This window comes from Malaya genurostris, chromosome 3 (genome assembly GCF_030247185.1).
Source record: "Malaya genurostris strain Urasoe2022 chromosome 3, Malgen_1.1, whole genome shotgun sequence".
Lineage (NCBI taxonomy): Eukaryota > Metazoa > Arthropoda > Insecta > Diptera > Culicidae > Malaya > Malaya genurostris.
This window is the reverse complement of record NC_080572.1, coordinates 58,684,780-58,707,578: the sequence shown is the minus strand read 5'-3', so window position 1 is coordinate 58,707,578 and position 22,799 is coordinate 58,684,780. Positions and strand designations below refer to the sequence as shown.

Below are 22,799 nucleotides of genomic sequence, written 5' to 3'. Positions count from 1 at the left end.
TAAAAACGGAAAAACACGTTGTTGAAATTAAATTGTTCATCCTTATCAGCCTGTTATCCCGGAGATGTGTCCGGATGAGATCGATAGCTTTCTTTGGAATTGTAAGATCAACCATTTTAACCTGAACTTATGGAAATTGGTCGAGTGATTCTTGAGAAAATTGAGTTTATTTTTTTACATTTTGCGCATTTTATCCTTTTACTCAAGAACCACAAGTCGGATCCGGATAAAATTCAATATCAGAATATAGAAGTTTCATTTAAATCTAATCGGATTAGCGGTATCTGAGAAAATTGAGAAGATTGATGCAGATGAAATTCAACAGCAGGCTATAGGACAAAGAGATCTTACATTTGAATCTAAGTTTATAAAAATTCCTTTAGCCAACTTCGAGAGAAGCGACTACATATTTTTGTAACATACACAGATTTAATAATCTCGAAAAACTTAATCGAATGGTATATGATATAAAAAAAGCAAAACCAGTTTCGTTTAATCATATTCAATATATCATAAATATTCAGAGCTAATCTTGTCGGAAACTAGAGTTTTGGAAAGTATTTTCATGAATAATTTGCATGAATATATATCACAACAGGTACCTACTCACAAAAATGGTGCACTATATATCATTGGACATAACTGGATATCTTCCCAACTTGGTCCTAATAAAAAAATAAGAACTAGCCTGCTTTGTAAAAGAAATTAAACGGTTCCGAGTTTTATGATGACTGTTGTTTCCCATTAAAGGAAAACTTTATCTTCACGTCACATTTCACGCGAGGGGAAAGTCAAGAAAAAAATAATCTTGCCAAAAAAAAAAATGATTCAAACTGTAGAGCCTGGTCCTGGTAGTGGATACGGCACACGGATCGTGTGCCGGAAACACTTCATAAAACACGCGGGCGCAGATGAAAAATTGCTTTCGGGTGCCCCCGTTTCCGTTGGCATCCTCGAACCGAGTGTCTACCCCAACCGTTACCGGTCCCACTCGATCTTCCATCTTTCTTTCTTCGTCCTTCGCTGGTACTCCTGACAACCGAATCGGTCCCGACGTGACGGCCCCAAGAAACAGTTCCTAGACTACTGCCTGTGGGCGATTCAAGTGTGAGACTCCATCCGTGCCAGACATGACAAAAGTAGCAGCAGGAGCCATCCCGTTTTGTTCCGAATGCTGATAAGAAGCTCAATTATCTTTCAGTTCACTTGAGTGATTTATTTCGGCCCCGAAAACTTTTCCTCGCTGTCGTGTCTCGTGTATATATTTGCTCCTCTAGAGGGAGCAGATACCTGGAAACGATTTCCACCCTCGTTCCATTTTTCATTTCCTTCATCCCTCATTACCACGTGGAGTGTGGCTTGTTGTGCTTTTAGTCGGAATTGTTTTCGCGCGGTTTAATTTGGTTTGTGATGCTTAATTTACCTTTAATTTTTGCTACCTCGCCTCTCGTGGATAAGGGCAACCCACCGAAAATACATTGCCGGTTAGCATTTGTGATTGCGATGGAGCGAAATACATTACACGATGGAATATTATTGTGTAGGACCACGTTTTTGTTTGTTTTAGATTGAAGAAAATTTCTTAGCCTTATGAGTTCTGGCCGTTTAGCTTTTAACACTGTTAGAGTAAGCACACATTTGAAAGGTTCCAATTTCCCTTTGAACTTTCATTCAGTGTCTTAGGGATAAGACTATTGAAGCTACGGAGGAGTACATTTGGAAATTCAATCTGTTTCTAGTTGACTGAGCATCCAAAATCGATCATGATTTGAATATTAAGTAATGATGAGTCGTGACACTTGCAGAGTGTGCAGTACTAATATATGTTGGACTAATATTTCTTCGCAGTCCTCAATCAATCTAAGTTTGAGCCTGAACGGTGCTGGCACTAATTAATGATTATGTGCCCTTAGCGTAGACCGGTTATTCGTAACTATACTTCTAAGTAACTCATCAACAGAAAAATATCATTATTCTAACTAATTATATCCATACGTTTTAGTTTTACGTTTGATTCCACACATTATGTTTTCACATTATTTTCCTATGCTCCAATACCTTTCTACTAGACAAAGTTCTGGGGTGTTCTTAGAATTGCTGTCCTTTGGAACAATATTGATGTTGTTTCCTGTCTACCACTTCTGAGCCACTTTCTTTTAATAGCAAGACGCCAAATCAGGCCAAAACAATACATAACTCGTGAGCCTTTGGATGAATGGTAGAAACCGTATTGAAAGACAATCGATGACGTAAGCTTGATAACCAATCGTACCAGTTTTGAAGATTTTGCGCATCGCACCACAATGCCTTTCGTGTTTCAATGCCTTTCAATGTTTTGATCTTGAAATGATCGTCAACCTCAACCTTTGTCGTACTTTTGTATGTTTTTGATTTTGGCCAATTTTTCAAAATTTCCATCGAAAATTTCCTAAAACCACCCGCCCGCATGGTACTTGGACGACGGCCTTAAGAACTAGTTGAGTTTTCTCCACTGTAATGTATAAAAAATGTTAGTTTTGGAATACTGATTTCATTCAGTGTAGGACGAGATCTGTCAAATGAGATTCAATAAGTAAAGTATCGATAGGAAGCTGGTATTCCTACTTAGAACGTTGAACCATGCAGTTTGATCTTTTCGACTTCTCCGACAACCCCTATCCTATTGGTGACCCATATTCCACCTGCTGAATATAGTATTAAATGGTGAGTACATCAGAATAAAGAGCTGGTAGGAACATAATATTCACTTCCTTCCAAAAGCAACGGATTCTTCAAAATGGAAGTTGAAAAAAGTTTGCGCCGTCACTAACACATTCAATTACGACGGAAAACGCTCACACACAATGAAAAAATCAAAGTATTGATGTGTAACACATCTTTATACACGGAACGACCGAAATTAGCTCTGCGCCTAATTCGTATTACTGTTTTTGAATTAGTTGATTTTAACAACAAAATTTCCAAAATAACTATAAAATTAGTTAAAATTGAGAATGTACTTTGCTGAAAAAACTCTTATTTTTAGAGAATGTGTTTAGTTGGTGAATATTCTGGACACAAACCAGCAATATTTCAATACAACACGAAATTCTCATTGACAACTAATTTTGTTATTAAAATCAGAAAATTTGTTTCTATTTATCTATCACCATCATTACTGAAGGACAGCACAAAGAAAACAAAACTGAAATGGGTATTATTAACAAGTTTATTAACCAAAAACTCATGAGAAGTGCCAAAGCAAAACAATCCATTAAAAAGCTAAAAAGGACAGTCTTATTGAAACTGCTTGAAAATTGTTTTGATGTTTTTCGCATGTGTTCGATATATCTTTATTTAAATTTCTAAACCGATATGTAAAAATGTCGTAAACTGTTAGTGGAAATCGTATTTATTCAGAATTTGTGCGCACTTGAAGCGATTGTGCGTAATAATGTTTTTACGCGGAACAGTGAAGTGAATTTCGAATGTTTCACTCTAATTGTGATGAAGTTTTTTTGTATCTTCAAACCTTCCGAGCTGCGCCGTCCGGTGTACTACTTACATTCGGTTTTTGTTTTCCGAGTGCTCAAAGTTTTCAGTGAGAATGAAGAAAAAAGTGATTTAGAAGAAAAAAAATTCAAAAAGATGTTTATGTTTCGTTTATGTCTTTTTCTCCAATACAACATCGGAAAATGGAAATATGGAAAAGACAACCGCGTCTGAAAATTTTTCGGCAGTAGTGTGCCATCTAGTGGCTAGTAGCCATTACGGTGCTACCGTTTCGTTGACAGGGCGCCATATGGCTGCAGATTGCAGAAGCCAATTCAACCATTCATATTGGTTGAAAACAACATTTTATTTCTTTGATTCAACTAAAAAATTAGTTGAATGGAAATGAAATGTGCCTTAGCTAAGAAATGACAGCACGTTTAAAATGTGAATTCAACTAAAAAAAATAGTCATTTCAACAAATATTTTATTATTATTAAGGGAATGAGAATAAATATCTAAATTAGCAAAAGTAAGAATTCTTTAGTTGTCTCAAAAAATAACTAACTAAAATCAGCAAATCAACTAAATTTTTCGCGAAAATGCTGATTTCGGTCGTTCTGTGTATAATTCGACATCGTCGTTCAACAAAATAAATTCAAACGTTTTGCAAAATTCACAGCATCATTCGAACAACATTTTGTAGTTTTTTCGTGGAAGAATATTGAGAAATCGGTCGATGAAGAGGTATTTTTGAGAACGCATCTTAAAAATCATGATTTGCGGCGTCCACGCAGACTAATCAGAAGTCAATAAATCAACGCAGCATATAAAGAGTAGACGTTTTTCTAGACTCAAACGTTTCTGTTTGATTTTTTTTTAAATTTTTATAACTTTTGGTGATTGTTTAATTTTATAGCTGTAAAAACCCCCCAAAGTAACAAACAACGAAAAGGAAAACGTTGAGGTTTAATATTTTACATGTGCAATTCCAGGAATGAGTAGACGAAACAGTGACAAAATCAGAATCGACCTTCTCCGTTTTGGATAAAACTATTCACATGGCTTCAGTATGGCAAACCATAAGTTTTAAACCGATGGAGAGGCAATTCGACTAACGACGCATTTTTAAAGAGGGCGTATGTATTTATGCATTTCACCAAAATTGTCTTTTTCAAATCATTGTAATTCGGAAACCGTTAATCGTACAAAAATGACGTCCAAGAAGAAGTTGTAGGGAATCAATAGGGCACTCCAAAAAAATATACACTGAAAAAAAATTGATCTCGTGATCCCGGCATTACTCTGCTATCGTCATCGCTGTTGAAATATTGAAGCACCTCGTTTTCTATCGTTTCGTTCCGGCTGCGTCCCGTTTATTTCTTGGCTTTGTTTTTCGTCCGTTAATTCTCTTGCCTCCGACACAATGTATTTGTTCGCCTTGAATTGGGTGGCTATTTTCTCCTTTGACCACGAGTTTGGCAAGACTGACAACAAACGCACTTTTTCATTCCTAGTGGAATTAGGCTTAGCAAACTGCTCTATCATTTTAGTAATCACTTCATCCAACTCTGCTGCTTTCGTTTTGAGTAATGCTGGATCTTCTTCATCCGCCGGGAACCCGAATATTTGCTTTTTTATACTTCTTGAAGTATCCACATATTTTTCTCGAGGATAATTAACATTCCGGGGTTTCTTCGTTGATATCGGAAACACGTTGATTCCTGCGATGCCCTTATTGAAGAGTTCAATGTTGTGTGCTCTTGAATACTCCGCCGCGACTGATGCTTCAGAAGATGCTGAGTTGATTGAAGCTGCTGAAGGTACCTCTACCTCTAAATTGCGATGTGGATGGTTGTGGTTCCGTTGTTGACTGCCCTTCTGTTTCCGACGTATGAATTTCCTTATAAGCCCGCCTACGACAGCGATCACAAATGCTTAACGTGGTATTCAATTTAACCTTGCACTTTTGAGCTTCTAATATTCCAATTATGGTTTTTGTTAATTGGAAAAATTTTCCGGAACACACAAAACTAGGAAAAGGTTTACAACACTTTAAGAATTCCATATTCTAGTATTGTAACTGTTTCGAAAGAGATTTGTTATAAACTGTTATCTGTTCTACGATGCATAGCTATTTATATGTGAAACAGGTAGAACGATTCGCAGTATGTACGAGTAGAATCAAACTCACACTGATACGTTCTGCTAATATCGGGAAACTAGAGTAATAAAGTAGTCGGTGTAATTTTCTCACAAATTGAGTTTCGTTGGAATCTGGGATGTTAATGACTTTCAGTTTAGTTTATTTTGCGATGAGCATTATTATTGTTGTTATTGTTGTTATTGTTGTTATTGTTGTTATTGTTGTTATTGTTGTTATTGTTGTTATTGTTGTTATTGTTGTTATTGTTGTTATTGTTGTTATTGTTGTTATTGTTGTTATTGTTGTTATTGTTGTTATTGTTGTTATTGTTCTTATTGTTGTTATTGTTGTTATTGTTGTTATTGTTGTTATTGTTGTTATTGTTGTTATTGTTGTTATTGTTGTTATTGTTGTTATTGTTGTTATTGTTGTTATTGTTGTTATTGTTGTTATTGTTGTTATTGTTGTTATTGTTGTTATTGTTGTTATTGTTGTTATTGTTGTTATTGTTGTTATTGTTGTTATTGTTGTTATTGTTGTTATTGTTGTTATTGTTGTTATTGTTGTTATTGTTGTTATTGTTGTTATTGTTGTTATTGTTGTTATTGTTGTTATTGTTGTTATTGTTGTTATTGTTGTTAATGTTGTTATTGTTGTTATTGTTGTTGTTGTTGTTATTGTTGTTATTGTTGTTATTGTTGTTATTGTTGTTATTGTTGTTATTGTTGTTATTGTTGTTATTGTTGTTATTGTTGTTATTGTTGTTATTGTTGTTATTGTTGTTATTGTTGTTATTGTTGTTATTGTTGTTATTGTTGTTATTGTTGTTATTGTTGTTATTGTTGTTATTGTTGTTATTGTTGTTATTGTTGTTATTGTTGTTATTGTTGTTATTGTTGTTATTGTTGTTATTGTTGTTATTGTTGTTAATGTTGTTATTGTTGTTATTGTTGTTGTTGTTGTTATTGTTGTTATTGTTGTTATTGTTGTTATTGTTGTTATTGTTGTTATTGTTGTTATTGTTGTTATTGTTGTTATTGTTGTTATTGTTGTTATTGTTGTTCTTGTTGTTCTTGTTGTTCTTGTTGTTATTGTTGTTCTTGTTGTTATTGTTGTTATTGTTGTTATTGTTGTTATTGTTGTTATTGTTGTTATTGTTGTTATTGTTGTTATTGTTGTTATTGTTGTTATTGTTGTTATTGTTGTTATTGTTGTTATTGTTGTTATTGTTGTTATTGTTGTTATTGTTGTTATTGTTGTTATTGTTGTTATTGTTGTTATTGTTGTTATTGTTGTTATTGTTGTTATTGTTGTTATTGTTGTTATTGTTGTTATTGTTGTTATTGTTGTTATTGTTGTTATTGTTGTTATTGTTGTTATTGTTGTTATTGTTGTTATTGTTGTTATTGTTGTTATTGTTGTTATTGTTGTTATTGTTGTTATTGTTGTTATTGTTGTTATTGTTGTTATTGTTGTTATTGTTGTTATTGTTGTTATTGTTGTTATTGTTGTTATTGTTGTTATTGTTGTTATTGTTGTTATTGTTGTTATTGTTGTTATTGTTGTTATTGTTGTTATTGTTGTTATTGTTGTTATTGTTGTTATTGTTGTTATTGTTGTTATTGTTGTTATTGTTGTTATTGTTGTTATTGTTGTTATTGTTGTTATTGTTGTTATTGTTGTTATTGTTGTTATTGTTGTTATTGTTGTTATTGTTGTTATTGTTGTTATTGTTGTTATTGTTGTTATTGTTGTTATTGTTGTTAATGTTGTTATTGTTGTTATTGTTGTTGTTGTTGTTATTGTTGTTATTGTTGTTATTGTTGTTATTGTTGTTATTGTTGTTATTGTTGTTATTGTTGTTATTGTTGTTATTGTTGTTATTGTTGTTATTGTTGTTATTGTTGTTCTTGTTGTTCTTGTTGTTCTTGTTGTTATTGTTGTTCTTGTTGTTATTGTTGTTATTGTTGTTATTGTTGTTATTGTTGTTATTGTTGTTATTGTTGTTATTGTTGTTATTGTTGTTATTGTTGTTATTGTTGTTATTGTTGTTATTGTTGTTATTGTTGTTATTGTTGTTATTGTTGTTATTGTTGTTATTGTTGTTATTGTTGTTATTGTTGTTATTGTTGTTATTGTTGTTATTGTTGTTATTGTTGTTATTGTTGTTATTGTTGTTATTGTTGTTATTGTTGTTATTGTTGTTATTGTTGTTATTGTTGTTATTGTTGTTATTGTTGTTATTGTTGTTATTGTTGTTATTGTTGTTATTGTTGTTATTGTTGTTATTGTTGTTATTGTTGTTATTGTTGTTATTGTTGTTATTGTTGTTTTTGTTGTTATTGTTGTTATTGTTGTTATTGTTGTTATTGTTGTTATTGTTGTTATTGTTGTTATTGTTGTTATTGTTGTTATTGTTGTTATTGTTGTTATTGTTGTTATTGTTGTTATTGTTGTTATTGTTGTTATTGTTGTTATTGTTGTTATTGTTGTTATTGTTGTTATTGTTGTTATTGTTGTTATTGTTGTTATTGTTGTTATTGTTGTTATTGTTGTTATTGTTGTTATTGTTGTTATTGTTGTTATTGTTGTTATTGTTGTTATTGTTGTTATTGTTGTTATTGTTGTTATTGTTGTTATTTTTGTTATTGTTGTTATTGTTGTTATTGTTGTTATTGTTGTTATTGTTGTTATTGTTGTTATTGTTGTTATTGTTGTTATTGTTGTTATTGTTGTTATTGTTGTTATTGTTGTTATTGTTGTTATTGTTGTTATTGTTGTTATTGTTGTTATTGTTGTTATTGTTGTTATTGTTGTTATTGTTGTTATTGTTGTTATTGTTGTTATTGTTGTTATTGTTGTTATTGTTGTTATTGTTGTTATTGTTGTTATTGTTGTTATTGTTGTTATTGTTGTTATTGTTGTTATTGTTGTTATTGTTGTTATTGTTGTTATTGTTGTTATTGTTGTTATTGTTGTTTTTGTTGTTGTTAATAACAACCATTATCGTCTCTGCAAAAATCTAGTATTGCTGTTTATCACATTACCTTAGGACCTAAGTAGAAATTATTACAACTATTCATGACGAGGCTCTATTTTGAGAAAGTGAATTCGTTTAAATGCTATTTTCATTCGATACGTTACAAACTGATGCCGTATTTTTGGTACAAAATGAATTAATCGACTACCGTAGCAAATATTCCAACAGAGGCGTTCAGTTACATTTAGATAAGTGCATTGGATTAGGCTATTTTACCCTTAACAAGATTAAAATAATTCCGTTCGATTCAGTTACAAATTCCATTACGGTGTACTTATACAATGACTGTAAAAAAAATCACAAATCTGTTAAAACGCTTCACCCTCAGAGCTAAATGCATCGGGTTGAGTGCATGGTTCGGCCGGTGATGCTTTGGCCTTTTATTTAATTATGTAAATCCCCCAGACAGGTCGATTCTCACACGATGCATTAGTTATGATTCCGAGAGTGTTGCTCCAGAGGTACTTACTCTCATCGCAGTGAAGTGCCTTGTCTGTATTGGCATTTTGGGTCGAAGCCAAACAGCCACACCACGGCAGACATCCAATTTTCCGCGCGGAAAATCCTTTTACCTTGGTGCCGGGGTGGCCACGCTAATGCAATAAGATATCGGCAAATATTTGGAAGCGGATTGTTTGCTCGTATCTAAAATTGGGCTCTACTTGCAGTGCTGGTGCCGTGAGTCAACTTCTGCCGGAGTCGCTACCTTCCACGGTGCCGATCTCACACCCGAAGCGAAATTTGCGATAATTGATGCCGGTGTTGTTGAGCTCCGTGACATTCGCCTCCTCTGGAAGGACCATCGTCTCTTCGGGAGTTTCGTTAGGTATATGAAATTTACGGCACATAAAAAATGCTACTATCAACGAGTTTCCCCTTTGTCTCCGTTGGCACAATGCTATAAAGTAGGAAACATTTCTACCGTGAAAATTGCCATTTGCTTTGATGCACATTTTGGCCGGAGAAGTGAAAGACAATACAACCCCCTTTTTTTCTTGCACGACCGTGAAAACTGGCTACTTGGTGTGTGTATGTGTGTGTGTGTGTGTTCCGTAATACGCTCTACTAACACCTTACGCATCATTGCCGTCACCATAAATTGCGTTCTTTATGCTCTCGTTTACGCCATTTATGCTTGAAAGTGAGCCACGCAACATTGTGCACGATTCGATGATGTTTCTTTTTCACCTCGTTGCGATCTCAGGAAATCGTTAATTTTTGGCTCGTTTCAGCCATTCTCGTCGCAATTTCAAATATTTGTACGTTTGTTACATGATGGAATAGAATAGAGGAACACTTTCGCCTTCTGCGCAAGCAAAATAATTTCTGTGAGTAGGTTTCATTCTGCCTTAATGTTTGGACTTTTTACTTGTTTTAACTGTTTTAATTGTTTCAATTGTTTTAACTGTTTTAACTGTTTTAACTGTTTTAACTGTTTTAACTGTTTTAACTGTTTTAACTGTTTTAACTGTTTTAACTGTTTTAACTGTTTTAACTGTTCTAACTGTTTTAACTGTTTTAACTGTTTTAACTGTTTTAACTGTTTTAACTGTTTTAACTGTTTTAACTGTTTTAACTGTTTTAACTGTTTTAACTGTTTTAACTGTTTTAACTGTTTTAACTGTTTTAACTGTTTTAACTGTTTTAACTGTTTTAACTGTTTTAACTGTTTTAACTGTTTTAACTATTCTAACTGTTTTAACTGTTTTAACTGTTTTAACTGTTTTAACTGTTTTAACTGTTTTAACTGTTTTAACTGTTTTAACTGTTTTAACTGTTTTAACTGTTTTAACTGTTTTAACTGTTTTAACTGTTTTAACTGTTTTAACTGTTTTAACTGTTTTAACTGTTTCAACTGTTTCAACTGTTTTAACTGTTTTAACTGTTTTAACTGTTTTAACTGTTTTAACTGTTTTAACTGTTTTAACTGTTTTAACTGTTTTAACTGTTTTAACTGTTTTAACTGTTTTAACTGTTTTAACTGTTTTAACTGTTTTAACTGTTTTAACTGTTTTAACTGTTTTAACTGTTTTAACTGTTTTAACTGTTTTAACTGTTTTAACTGTTTTAACTGTTTTAACTGTTTTAACTGTTTTAACTGTTTTAACTGTTTTAACTGTTTTAACTGTTTTAACTGTTTTAACTGTTCTAACTGTTTTAACTGTTTTAACTGTTTTAACTGTTTTAACTGTTTTAACTGTTTTAACTGTTTTAACTGTTTTAACTGTTTTAACTGTTTTAACTGTTTTAACTGTTTTAACTGTTTTAACTGTTTTAACTGTTCTAACTGTTTTAACTGTTTTAACTGTTTTAACTGTTTTAACTGTTTTAACTGTTTTAACTGTTTTAACTGTTTTAACTGTTTTAACTGTTTTAACTGTTTTAACTGTTTTAACTGTTTTAACTGTTTTAACTGTTTTAACTGTTTTAACTGTTTTAACTGTTTTAACTGTTTTAACTGTTTTAACTGTTTTAACTGTTTTAACTGTTTTAACTGTTTTAACTGTTTTAACTGTTTTAACTGTTTTAACTGTTTTAACTGTTTTAACTGTTTTAACTGTTTCAACTGTTTCAACTGTTTCAAGTGTTTTAACTGTTTTAACTGTTTTAACTGTTTTAACTGTTTTAACTGTTTTAACTGTTTTAACTGTTTTAACTGTTTTAACTGTTTTAACTGTTTTAACTGTTTTAACTGTTTTAACTGTTTTAACTGTTTTAACTGTTTTAACTGTTTTAACTGTTTTAACTGTTTTAACTGTTTTAACTGTTTTAACTGTTTTAACTGTTTTAACTGTTTTAACTGTTTTAACTGTTTTAACTGTTTTAACTGTTTTAACTGTTTTAACTGTTTTAACTGTTTTAACTGTTTTAACTGTTTTAACTGTTTTAACTGTTTTAACTGTTTTAACTGTTTTAACTGTTTTAACTGTTTTAACTGTTTTAACTGTTTTAACTGTTTTAACTGTTTTAACTGTTTTAACTGTTTTAACTGTTTTAACTGTTTTAACTGTTTTAACTGTTTTAACTGTTTTAACTGTTTTAACTGTTTTAACTGTTTTAACTGTTTTAACTGTTTTAACTGTTTTAACTGTTTTAACTGTTTTAACTGTTTTAACTGTTTTAACTGTTTTAACTGTTTTATCTGTTTTAACTGTTTTAACTGTTTTAACTGTTTTAACTGTTTTAACTGTTTTAACTGTTTTAACTGTTTTAACTGCTTTACCTGTTTTAACTGTTTTAACTGTTTTAACTGTTTTAACTGTTTTAACTGTTTTAACTGTTTTAACTGTTTTAACTGTTTTAACTGTTTTAACTGTTTGAAACGTTTTAACTGTTTTCACTGTTTTAACTGTATTAACTGTTTTACTGTCTCACTATTTAGCAGTTGTGCCTTTTGACTTTTTCATTGTTTACATGCATTCTCATAATATATTCTTTTATTTTGAGTCGCGCTTTTGTATTCAATATGCAAACCGCAAAGTACATTCAATAGTAAAAGTTTACGCACATTGCTTGGCATTAAACCTTGTAACTTCGGAATAGAAAATATCTCAATTTCGCATCTGATAAGTCTTATTCTGATTTTCTATGTAAGTCCGGTTTTTTTCTTTTATTTTAGTTGCTTGCCTTGGGTGGTTCATCTAAAGGAAATGTTCGAAATAGGAAATCATAAACAAAATATAATTAAAATTTATTGACTTCAACAAAACAGTGCGAATGGTGTTCACTTGTTTTTACTTGACTCATTCACAAAAATATCAAGGATGTATAATTCTTCGAGATAAGATACCATACAAGAACGTTGTATCTCCCCATCGACAGTCCTTTCGAATACCGCAGCTACGGAACCAGCACAAGCTTCGATCTGCTTCTATTTTAGCCCGGGCGCACTTGGCACCGTCGTTACCGACGGCATCACGAAATCAGATTGTTACGATAAGAAACGTTATTTATGAGTTTTTTTTTTCGCTTTCTTTCTCTCTCTCTCTCTCTCTCTCTCTCTCTCTCTCTCTTGCTCATTGTCGCTTCTCCTCTGCAGCAATCTGAGCACAGCACAGCATCACTGGATTTGAAACGAACGCTTACATAAGTACACTAACCTCAGACCAGAAGGAAATAAAATGGCATTAAAATCGAAATCGATTGGCAGTTCCGAGGAAAATCTATGGCAGAATAAATCTGGATTGTTTAGGTTTTGCTTTCTAATGATGGCCCATCTAGGAAACGAGACAGATTTATGGGATCGTTTCGAGTGCTATTCTTTCGAAAAACCGTCCCAGTTTAGCCCATTGACTTTGATTGAATATGCTAAAATAGCCATTACCGGTATAAATTGTTCGTACACGAGAGTAGACTAGTGAATGTTTAATTCGAAAAGCAAATTATGCGAAGAGCTTTCGACAAATAATTAGCATACCTTCTGAGCAACCATCCGTCGACACAGTTTTTGTCGCATCATGTGCAAATTTCTCGATTTACAACCACTCAACATCACCCTGCAGTAGGAGAATGGTTCCGTTTTCAAAAGATCCCGGAAAAACTTACCGGATAGTCCTTCAACTTAGCACAACAGATTCCAATTTATAGTTTTACAATACTCTCTGGTATCACTTTACCGAGTGCTGCGCTTCCCCGATTACCCTCCGATTCATCCTTCTTCTGTCCTGGAAGGTTTTATCGAAGACAGCAACTTTTTGGAACGATACTCGAAAATCAACCTGCTTCGAAATTGTGCTGACATGAAATTGAATCCATCGAAGAGTTTGGTGTACCATCAGCCAGTTCATCGGCACACTTCCATCGCGCCGATACTGAAGTAGAATAGAATGGCGAATCCGCAGCGTGAGCAAAGTGAACCGCATGAATATTGCTATAAGCTTCCGTTCAGAGTTGACGACCAAAATTACAGGGAGGGGGATTCTAACTGTAGGTTGAGAGTTTTCCATTACGGTCGGAATTGATTTTCGGTTTATTTTTGTTGAAATTGCGACAATTAACTGTTAATATTTCCTTCCCTTTGGCTGCGATTTGCCATTTCCATTTACTGATCATCCAATCACTACTGATAAAGGCACTGTTGGCGCAGGTTCAAGGATTTTAAAAACTGTGGTAACAAATGCTTAATATAAAGAGTGCTTTGGGTATCTTTTTGGCAAAACTGTTTTTGATAGATCACGCGTGACTCGTGTCTTGTATCATTGTCAAACTTATTCAGTTGGATCTACTATAATCATGAATGGGCGTTGGCAAAGTTTGAGAAAGATCGTTAATTCTGGCTGAATGGATACAACAACATGCAAAATTACGGCACCTGGAGTGAAGACCAGCCTGAAGAGCTACCGATGCATCCCAAAAAAGTCACTGTTTGGTGTGGATTTTTGGCCGGTAGCATTATTCGCAAAATTCCGGCCGATATGTTGGAGAATCTGTGCTAAAATTGAACCTTGCTGAAGTGAAACCGCGGCCAACATTTGCGTGAAATCATGTTCAAATATTAAATTATATTGATCGTTCTAACAGATCGGCTGAAGAGTTCGTATTGTTTCTATGAGAGGGCACCACTAGAATTAAATCCATACCATTTTCAGTTAGTACCAACCTTCAAAAGATACGTGTATAAATTTGACAGCTGTCTGATTATGAGTTTGTGAAATATTGCATTTTGAGTGAAACTACTTTTGTTATTGTGAAAAAAAAATGGAAAAAAAGGAATTTCGTGTGTTGATGAAACACTACTTTTTGATGAAAAAAAGTGCCGCCGATACCAAAAAATGGCTTGATGAGTGTTATCCAGACTCTGCACCGGGCGAAGCAACAATTCGTAAGTGGTTTGCAAAATTTCGTACTGGTCATATGAGCACCGAAGACGATGAACGCAGTGGACGTCCAAAAGAGGCTGTTACCGATGGAAACGTGAAAAAAATCCACAAAATGATTTTCAATGACCGTAAAATGAAGTTGATCGAGATAGCTGATACCCTAACGATATCAAAGGAACGTGTTGGACATATTAGTCACAAATATTTGGATATGAGAAAGCTTTGTGCAAAATGGGTGCCGCGTGAGCTCACAATCGATCAAAAACAACAACGAAAAACCATGCTGAAATTGAACGAATTGGACTTCGAATTGCTCCCTCATCCACCGTATTCTCCAGATTTGGCCCCCAGTGACTTTTTCATGTTCTCAGACCTCAAGAGAATGCCCACTGGTAAAAAATTTAGAAGCAATGAAGAGGTAATCGCTGAAACTGAGGCCTATTTTGAGACAAAGGACAAATCGTACTACAAAAATGGTATCGAAAATTCGGAAGATCGCTATAATCGCTGTATCGCCTCTGATGGCAATTATGTTGAATAATAAAAACGAATTTAGGCAAAAAAATGTGTGTTTCTATTAAACGATACGAACTTTTCAGCCGAACTGTTATCGATTCCAATACAGTGTACATAAATGTTCTCAAATTATTTATAATTTTTGCCTTTCTCATATAGAAAGGTTATGCAATCACTGTAAAACCGACTTTTGAACCGAGGTCCGGAGGGCCGAGTGTCATATACCATTCGACTCAGTTCGTCGAATACACAAAATGGCTGTGTGTATGTGTGTGTGTGTGTGTGTGTGTGTGTGTGTGTGTGTGTGTATGTGTGTATGTAACGTTTTCTTGCACTAACTTTTCTCGGAGATGGCTGAACCGATTTTCACAAACTTAGATTCAAAAGAAAGCTCTTGAGGTTCCATAAAAAATTCCTGAATATTATTTGGATCCGACTTTCGATTCGGGCGTTATGGGGTAAAATGAACAAAATAAAGAAAATATGTGTTCTAAGTTTTCTCATAGATGGCGCGAACGATTTTCACAAACTTAGGTTCAAATGAAAGGTCTTGTGGTCCCAGATATAATTCTTGAATTTCATGCGGATCCGACTTCCGGATCCGGAAATACAAGGTAAATTGTGTTAAAAATTGTATACCATCACTTAAAATGGGGAAAAACCTTTAAAAAAAGAATTCTAAATCGACCTCAAATCTTTTCCAATTGATAGTTTTTATCAGTAGACTGTCAAACAAACCGATTTCGGTTATTCTTTTAAGAATCGAAGAAAATTATTTTGAAGAATACCACAGTAATATATATGATATTATGATTGATATGAGAAAGGCATCATTACACCACTAGGTGGATTAAAACAGGTTTTTTTAATTTTGAAGATCTGATCCTATACCTCCTAAATTACATAAATTTTCTCAAATTGTTTATAATTTTTTTTAATTTTGAAAATCTCATCCTATACCTCTTAGGAAATCACCCTTTATATTTTCTTTAAATTTATAAATGAAAACTTATTTTCTTAACATAAATTAACTTTGCCAAGAAAAAATTTTGGTATGTTAAACAATTAAATTTTATATCCATCTCTGAATCCAACAAATAAGTCCTTCACTGTAGTTTCCAGCGTATTACCAAAGATGGTGCCATCCAGTGGATTCCGCATAGAAATGTCAGGTATGATGCGTTATGAATGTTTTCGATATATATGGAATTGTACACCAATCTTTTGAAATTAGGCATTCATATCTCTCGGTATAATAAAAGTTTAAACACTACCCGGAAAACTGTTTTTTCTGGTTCAATTGCTGCACGGTGATTTTAGAATTTTAAAATTTTAAATCAAACAATAACAAGCAAATCGATAGAAAAAGCATTTAATATTTTCCTTCTAATTTCCGTCGTCAGTTCACTAGCAGTTCATATCAGAGCTAATAAAAGTCATTTTCATTGACTGAAAAATAAACGAAAATGACAAGAAATTATTGTCACTCTCAGTTTCGCTTGCAAACTATGAGAACGAAATCCATGTCCAGTCCATGACTTAAACGGGAAAGTAGTTTCAAAATTGTGTTTTTTCTTTCATTTGCCCTTTCAGTCATTTGCAGTTTTCAGTGAAAATCCTATAGTATTCAGTGTCGATACTCAACCAAAGCTGTGAGAATTGAAAACGACAGAAAAAGGTTTCACAATAAGTTTTAACTGTTGGTGCTCGAATTTGTAGTAGTTTTGGTTTCCAAAAAAGTTCTGGGATGTAATTACTTCGATTTGCCATATTTTAGTCACTTTTTATAGCCAAGCGTCACATATTTTCAATACACCGATGCAAGAATGAAAATTTCAATTCTGCTGTTGCTACCTGAAGACGTTAGTTTGGTTTCGTCTTGTCATAGAGGAAAGAGTGACGTTGGCAATTATGCTCTCTCATTTTTTCGATGAGAAACTAAAAGGCTTCGTCTCTCTTCGTTTGTTCTGGTGTCGGTCATTTACGAATGAGAAAGTAAAACATTGAAAATGAGACTGCTGAAATGGTTTCTTTCATTGAGAATGTGTGACAATTTTAAGCTCTGGTTCATATACACCGAAACCTCCATTTACGAACTGAACGGGGGTTCGTAAATGGAAGTAGTTCGTAAAAACAGTTTACGTTATTTGGAATTTGCTTCGTAGAAAAAGTTTTGTGTAATGAATGTGGAAACCGCCCATCATATGGCTATTTTCGAAACGGATGTGAAGAGTAAATGCAACAAAATGAAGTTTGCGCTCGTTTCAAAATCCAAGATGGCGCTTCCGGTTTATTGATTGTGCTTAAAACTCCTAAGAATATGGGTATTTTCGGAACAGCATTTATGAGTAGATGTCAGAAAACGATATTTGAGGTGGTTCTGAAATCCAAAACGGCGACTTCCGGTTTCTTGATATTTCTTGAAAACCCTTACAATATGAGTATTTTCGGAAAAAATCAGATTTCAAAACGATCACAAACGTCTTTTTTTTGGTACCTACACACCAAATCTGTTCTGAAAATATCCATATTGTGAGTATTTTCAAAGAATATCAATAGACCGGAAGTGATAATCTTGGATTCAGAACTATCACAAACATCGTGTTTATGGCACCACATCAAATCCTTTTCGAAAATACCCATATTGTAAGGGTTTTCAAGAAATAACAAGAAACCGGAAGTCGCCATCTTGAATTTCAAAACCACCTCAAACATCATTTTCCGACATCTACTCATCAATCACGTTCCGAAAATAACCACATTGTGAGGGTTTTCAAGGAATATCAAGAAACCAATGTCGTCATATTGAATTTCAAAACCACCTCAAAAATCGTTTTTCGACATCTGCTTATTAATCCCGTTCCAAAAATACCTATATTGTAAGGGTTTTCAAGGAATATCAAAAGACCTGAAGTCGCCATCTTGAATTTCAGAACCACCTCCTACATCGTTTTCCGACATCTGCTTATCAATCCCGTTCCGAAAAAACCTATATTGTAAGGATTTCCAAGAAATATCGAGAAACCGGAAGTCGCCATCTTGAATTCCAGAACCACCTCAAACATCATTTCCCGGAGTCTACTCTTCAAACCCGTTCTAAAAATATCCATATTGTAGTAGTTTCCATAGAACATAAAAGAGCTGGAAATCGCTTTCGATGTATGCCAAAACCTCTTTTTACGAAGTAGGTTCGTAAAAAAAGTTTACGTTATTTGGGATTTAGTTCGTAAAACGAGTTACGTAAAAAGAGGTTACGTATAAAAAGTGTTCGTAAACGGAGGTTTGGGTGTACTGCTACTGCGCCTTAGCAGTTCAATATAAACCGCTCAGCACAAACCAATAAACCAATGAGAGTTTCTCTTTGTTTACTTTCTCTTCTGTTAGTAACTAGTTAATTTTCACGATTACTCACAAAATATTCGTATAGACTGAAAGATAATATTTCTATTTTGCTAACAGTACCAGATATGTAACGAACATTCATTTAATAACGCAGATACGGTCGAAAGAGAATCAATGGCCTTCAAGGGTGCGAAAGTTTGACATTTTTTCAAACTGTCGCCAAGCATAAAACAGTCACTGCCAACGATATGCGCAGCTGCTACATTAAACAGTAGCCAAAACGCAATGACACGAGAGCTTGGCGCAATCATGAGAGCCACGACACACGACAGCAACGTTGAGAGCAATTAATTTTGTCGCACTCTCTCACAGCAGTCAAAGCCACAGCGTTTGCTTTGTGGTAGTGTACGTACATACTGGATAAGAATCTGCTTTGTTCATTTCCGGTCACGGGTTTCGAGAATGTCACGAGCTCAAAATGTCATAACATTTTCATAACGGGACTGTCATATTCACTGTGACCGATCTGTGGCGATAAATTGAATGCGAACGGCGGTGTTTTCTTTACCGGTTCAATTTCAGTTTTGAAAAAATTCAATCATAAAGCTTGTTCATGCAGATGTTTCAACAATATTACAACTATTTACATAGATTTCATACACGAAGTATCAGCGCAGCTTTTGTCTTTCTAATATGACGCAAAGGCAAGAAATCTTACAGTAGTGTCAATAAATTTTGTGCTCCTATTACTTCTACAATTCTCGTTCAGGCTAAACGGGGTTTAATTGTTTGATCGAAAAAGTGCATTGAAGTAAATCAACCAAGTGGAAATAGAACAAAACCACCCGAATTGCCAAAACGAACCCACCATCCAAATTCAGGAATTCAAAGTATTTACTTTAGCATTTAGAAACAAAACACGTATGGGTACAGCAAAAAAAACCGTCTGCTTTAGGAATCAAGGCTTTCGTGTGAATGTGCCCTTACACCTCATGAGAATGGACATATAACGAATTTCAAAGTTGAGCCTTGTTGGCGACTGTCTCTCGAAAGTTGTTGAATTTGGAAGAAGCTTCTGTTTATTATGGCTAGCCATTCTCTTGATTGAAAAGAGCAGAACAGCTATCGATGAGAGCAAACGACGACATTCACGAGAGAAAATGTCATGAGATCTATGACATTTTTCATCTGCTATGGATATGGAAGGTGAAGTACAATCGGCGACTGCTGTCATTTGTGCGATTTGACTGTCTGCTGTTTCGTGTCATTTTTCAGTACCGTTCGCAACCCTGGTGGTCCGAAGTCCTGTTTGTATTCAATGAACAGTTGTTTTTGCGAATTCCACTGTAATATTTATATTTTATTATGTTATGAGTCAGGCCCGTGCGCAGGAAACCCTTTCGGGCGGGGGGGTTGAAAAGGTGGGGAAGGCGCTAAAATTTGAAAGTCATCCACAATATTGACACTGTAAAACAAATTCTGAGAACGATGTATGAATTGTCAAGTTCTTTACCTTTTTATAAAGGGTGATTTTTTAAGAGCTTGAGAACTTTTTTAAACAATAAAACGCATAAAATTTGCAAAATCTCATCGGTTCTTTATTTTAAACGTTAGATTGGTACATGACATTTACTTTTTGAAGATAATTTCATTTAAATGTTGACCGCGGCTGCGTCTTAGGTGGTCCATTCGGAAAATCCGCTTTTTTATCGACAAATTTTGTTCAGCGATGAGGCTCATTTCTGGTTGAATGGCTACGTAAATAAGCAAAATTGCCGCATTTGGAGTGAAGAGCAACCAGAAGCCGTTCAAGAACTGCCCATGCATCCCGAAAAATGCACTGTTTGGTGTGGTTTGTACGCTGGTGGAATCATTGGACCGTATTTTTTCAAAGATACTGTTGGACGCAACGTTACAGTGAATGGCGATCGCTATCGTTCGATGCTAACAAACTTTTTGTTGCCAAAAATGGAAGAACTGAACTTGGTTGACATGTGGTTTCAACAAGATGGCGCTACATGCCACACAGCTCGCGATTCTATGGCCATTTTGAGGGAAAACTTCGGAGAACAATTCATCTCAAGAAATGGACCGGTAAGTTGGCCACCAAGATCATGCGATTTGACGCCTTTAGACTATTTTTTGTGGGGCTACGTCAAGTCTAAAGTCTACAGAAATAAGCCAGTAACTATTCCAGCTTTGGAAGACAACATTTCCGAAGAAATTCGGGCTATTCCGGCCGAAATGCTCGAAAAAGTTGCCCAAAATTGGACTTTCCGAATGGACCACCTAAGACGCAGCCGCGGTCAACATTTAAATGAAATTATCTTCAAAAAGTAAATGTCATGTACCAATCTAACGTTTAAAATAAAGAACCGATGAGATTCTGCAAATTTTATGCGTTTTATTGTTTAAAAAAGTTCTCAAGCTCTTAAAAAATCACCCTTTATAATAGGTATTCTATAATAAGTATTCTAAAAATTATCCATGGTGCGGGGGTCATATATTCCAAAACGGATCTGACTCACTTTTCTCAGTAATGGCTGACCGATTTCCACAAACTTTGATTCAAATGATAGGTCTCACGGTCCCATACGGAATTCCTTAATTTCATCCGGATCCGACTTCCGGTTCTGGAGTTATAGAGTAAAGTGTGTTCAATATTGAACACCGTCACTTAAACCGGTGAAACAAAAAACGAAAAAGGAAAAATGAAAAAAAAATTATTGAATTTAAAGGTTATACAACATGGATTATACCGGTTCTCGGATTCCGGTGCTGGAAGTTCATATTATAGTGAACCCACTTCGTTATCTAATGGATGGACTTACCGATCAGAGAAATGTTTCATTCTCCATGTTTTACTAGTTAACTAGCTAATTTTCTTTCGAAAATCGAAGAGAAACATTTTGAATAGAACACCACAGTATAATATATGAGAAAGTCATCATTACACTACTAAGTGGATTAAAACAGGTTTTTGCCTTCCTCTATAGAAAGGTATTAGAATTACTGAAAAAAACAACTTTTGAAAGCACCATAGGGGGCAGTACATGAAATTTCCAAAATCGAATTTTTTTTTATGCCAAAAATCTTAAAATTTCAGAAACGTCGAGATTTAGAATTTTTTTAAATCGACTTTCTGGGACTTGGAAATATTTTGAAAGTCGATATTTAAAACAAAAATTTTCGAGATGACACTAAATCTTGACGTTTCATGCAATTCTAAAACTTTTGGCATCAAATTTTTTTTTTTCGATTTCGAAAATTTTATGTACCCCAGGTATATTAAGAACCAACATCGAACACAGGCACTGTTTGCCTTGATTTGTGTTTGTCTTGTATCCGACGAAAATACATACATACAATACAATACAGTAGCCCAAATAAGTGCAATTATACCTACGTGCATAGTAGAGTAACGGATTTCGATATTTAATCTTCTTTTCGTCAAGCTTGTACTCAAGTTTGTTATTTTTATAACGTTAAGTTCTCTACCATTACTACCATTTTGCGATTTCGATAATTAATCGAGCTCATCTTATTTAAATTAGAAATTAATCTTAAGCACCTAAAGTTTTACCTGGGATGCTTACAAATATCTCAGATGAAAACGACAAATAAAGCATTTCATCCAAACCCGCATAACACAAGATCGAAACAAACCAATTAAAATCAAGAAACCATGATCCCGCGCAGCTTCATATGATGAAAAGAATGATCCAACAGGTTTTGACTTTCAAATACCTCGGGGTGGTGTTTGATTCCAAATGCACGTGGGGAGGACACATTAGGTATCTGATAACAAAATGCCAACAAAGAGTAAATTTTCTTCGAACAATAACAGGATCTTGGTGGGGTGCTCATCCGGAAGATCTAATAAAATTGTATCAGACAACGATACTTTCAGTGATGGAATATGGATGCGTTTGCTTTCTTCCCGCTGCAAACTCTCATATTATCAAACTGGAGCGAATTCAGTATCGTTGTTTGCTAATTGCCTTAGGCTGCATGCATTCGACACATACAATGAGTCTTGAAGTTCTGGCGGGAGTTCTTCTATTGAAAGATCGTTTTTGGGAGCTTTCATCACGACTGCTAATAAGATGTGAGGTACTGAATCCCCTGGTTATTAATAACTTCGAAAGGCTAGTTGAGCTTCAATCTCAAACAAGATTCATCACAGTATATTTTAACCACATGTCACAGGAAATCGACTCTTGAAGACCCGTGACAGTCTCCTAAATGTCTCTGACTCAACTTTATTTTTCGACACATCCATGCAGCGCGAAGTGATTGGAATCCCGGAACACCTACGCTCGATGAAAATCCCAAAAATATTTACAAGTAAGTTCAGGCATATTGACTCTGAGAAAATGTATTTCACGGACGGATCACGAATTGAAGAGGCTACCGGCTTTGGTATATTCTACAATAATGTTTCGGCTTCATTTAGGCTTCAAGA

At 34.2% G+C, this 22,799-nt stretch overlaps 1 protein-coding gene across 1 annotated transcript in view; it reads right to left on the bottom strand.

Moving 5' to 3' along the window:
* LOC131433810 (probable cyclin-dependent serine/threonine-protein kinase DDB_G0292550) overlaps positions 1-8,426 on the bottom strand; it is a gene marked incomplete at its 5' end in the record, with an annotated part of 48,201 nt that extends 39,775 nt beyond the window's left edge. Inside the window, 3 exons of the mRNA XM_058600413.1 lie at positions 5,305-5,343; positions 6,269-7,889; positions 8,193-8,426. Of these exons, the coding sequence (XP_058456396.1) occupies positions 5,305-5,343; positions 6,269-7,889; positions 8,193-8,426 (1,894 nt within the window). The remainder of the gene's footprint in view (positions 1-5,304; positions 5,344-6,268; positions 7,890-8,192) is intronic.
* Between the last annotated feature and the right edge of the window lie 14,373 nt (positions 8,427-22,799).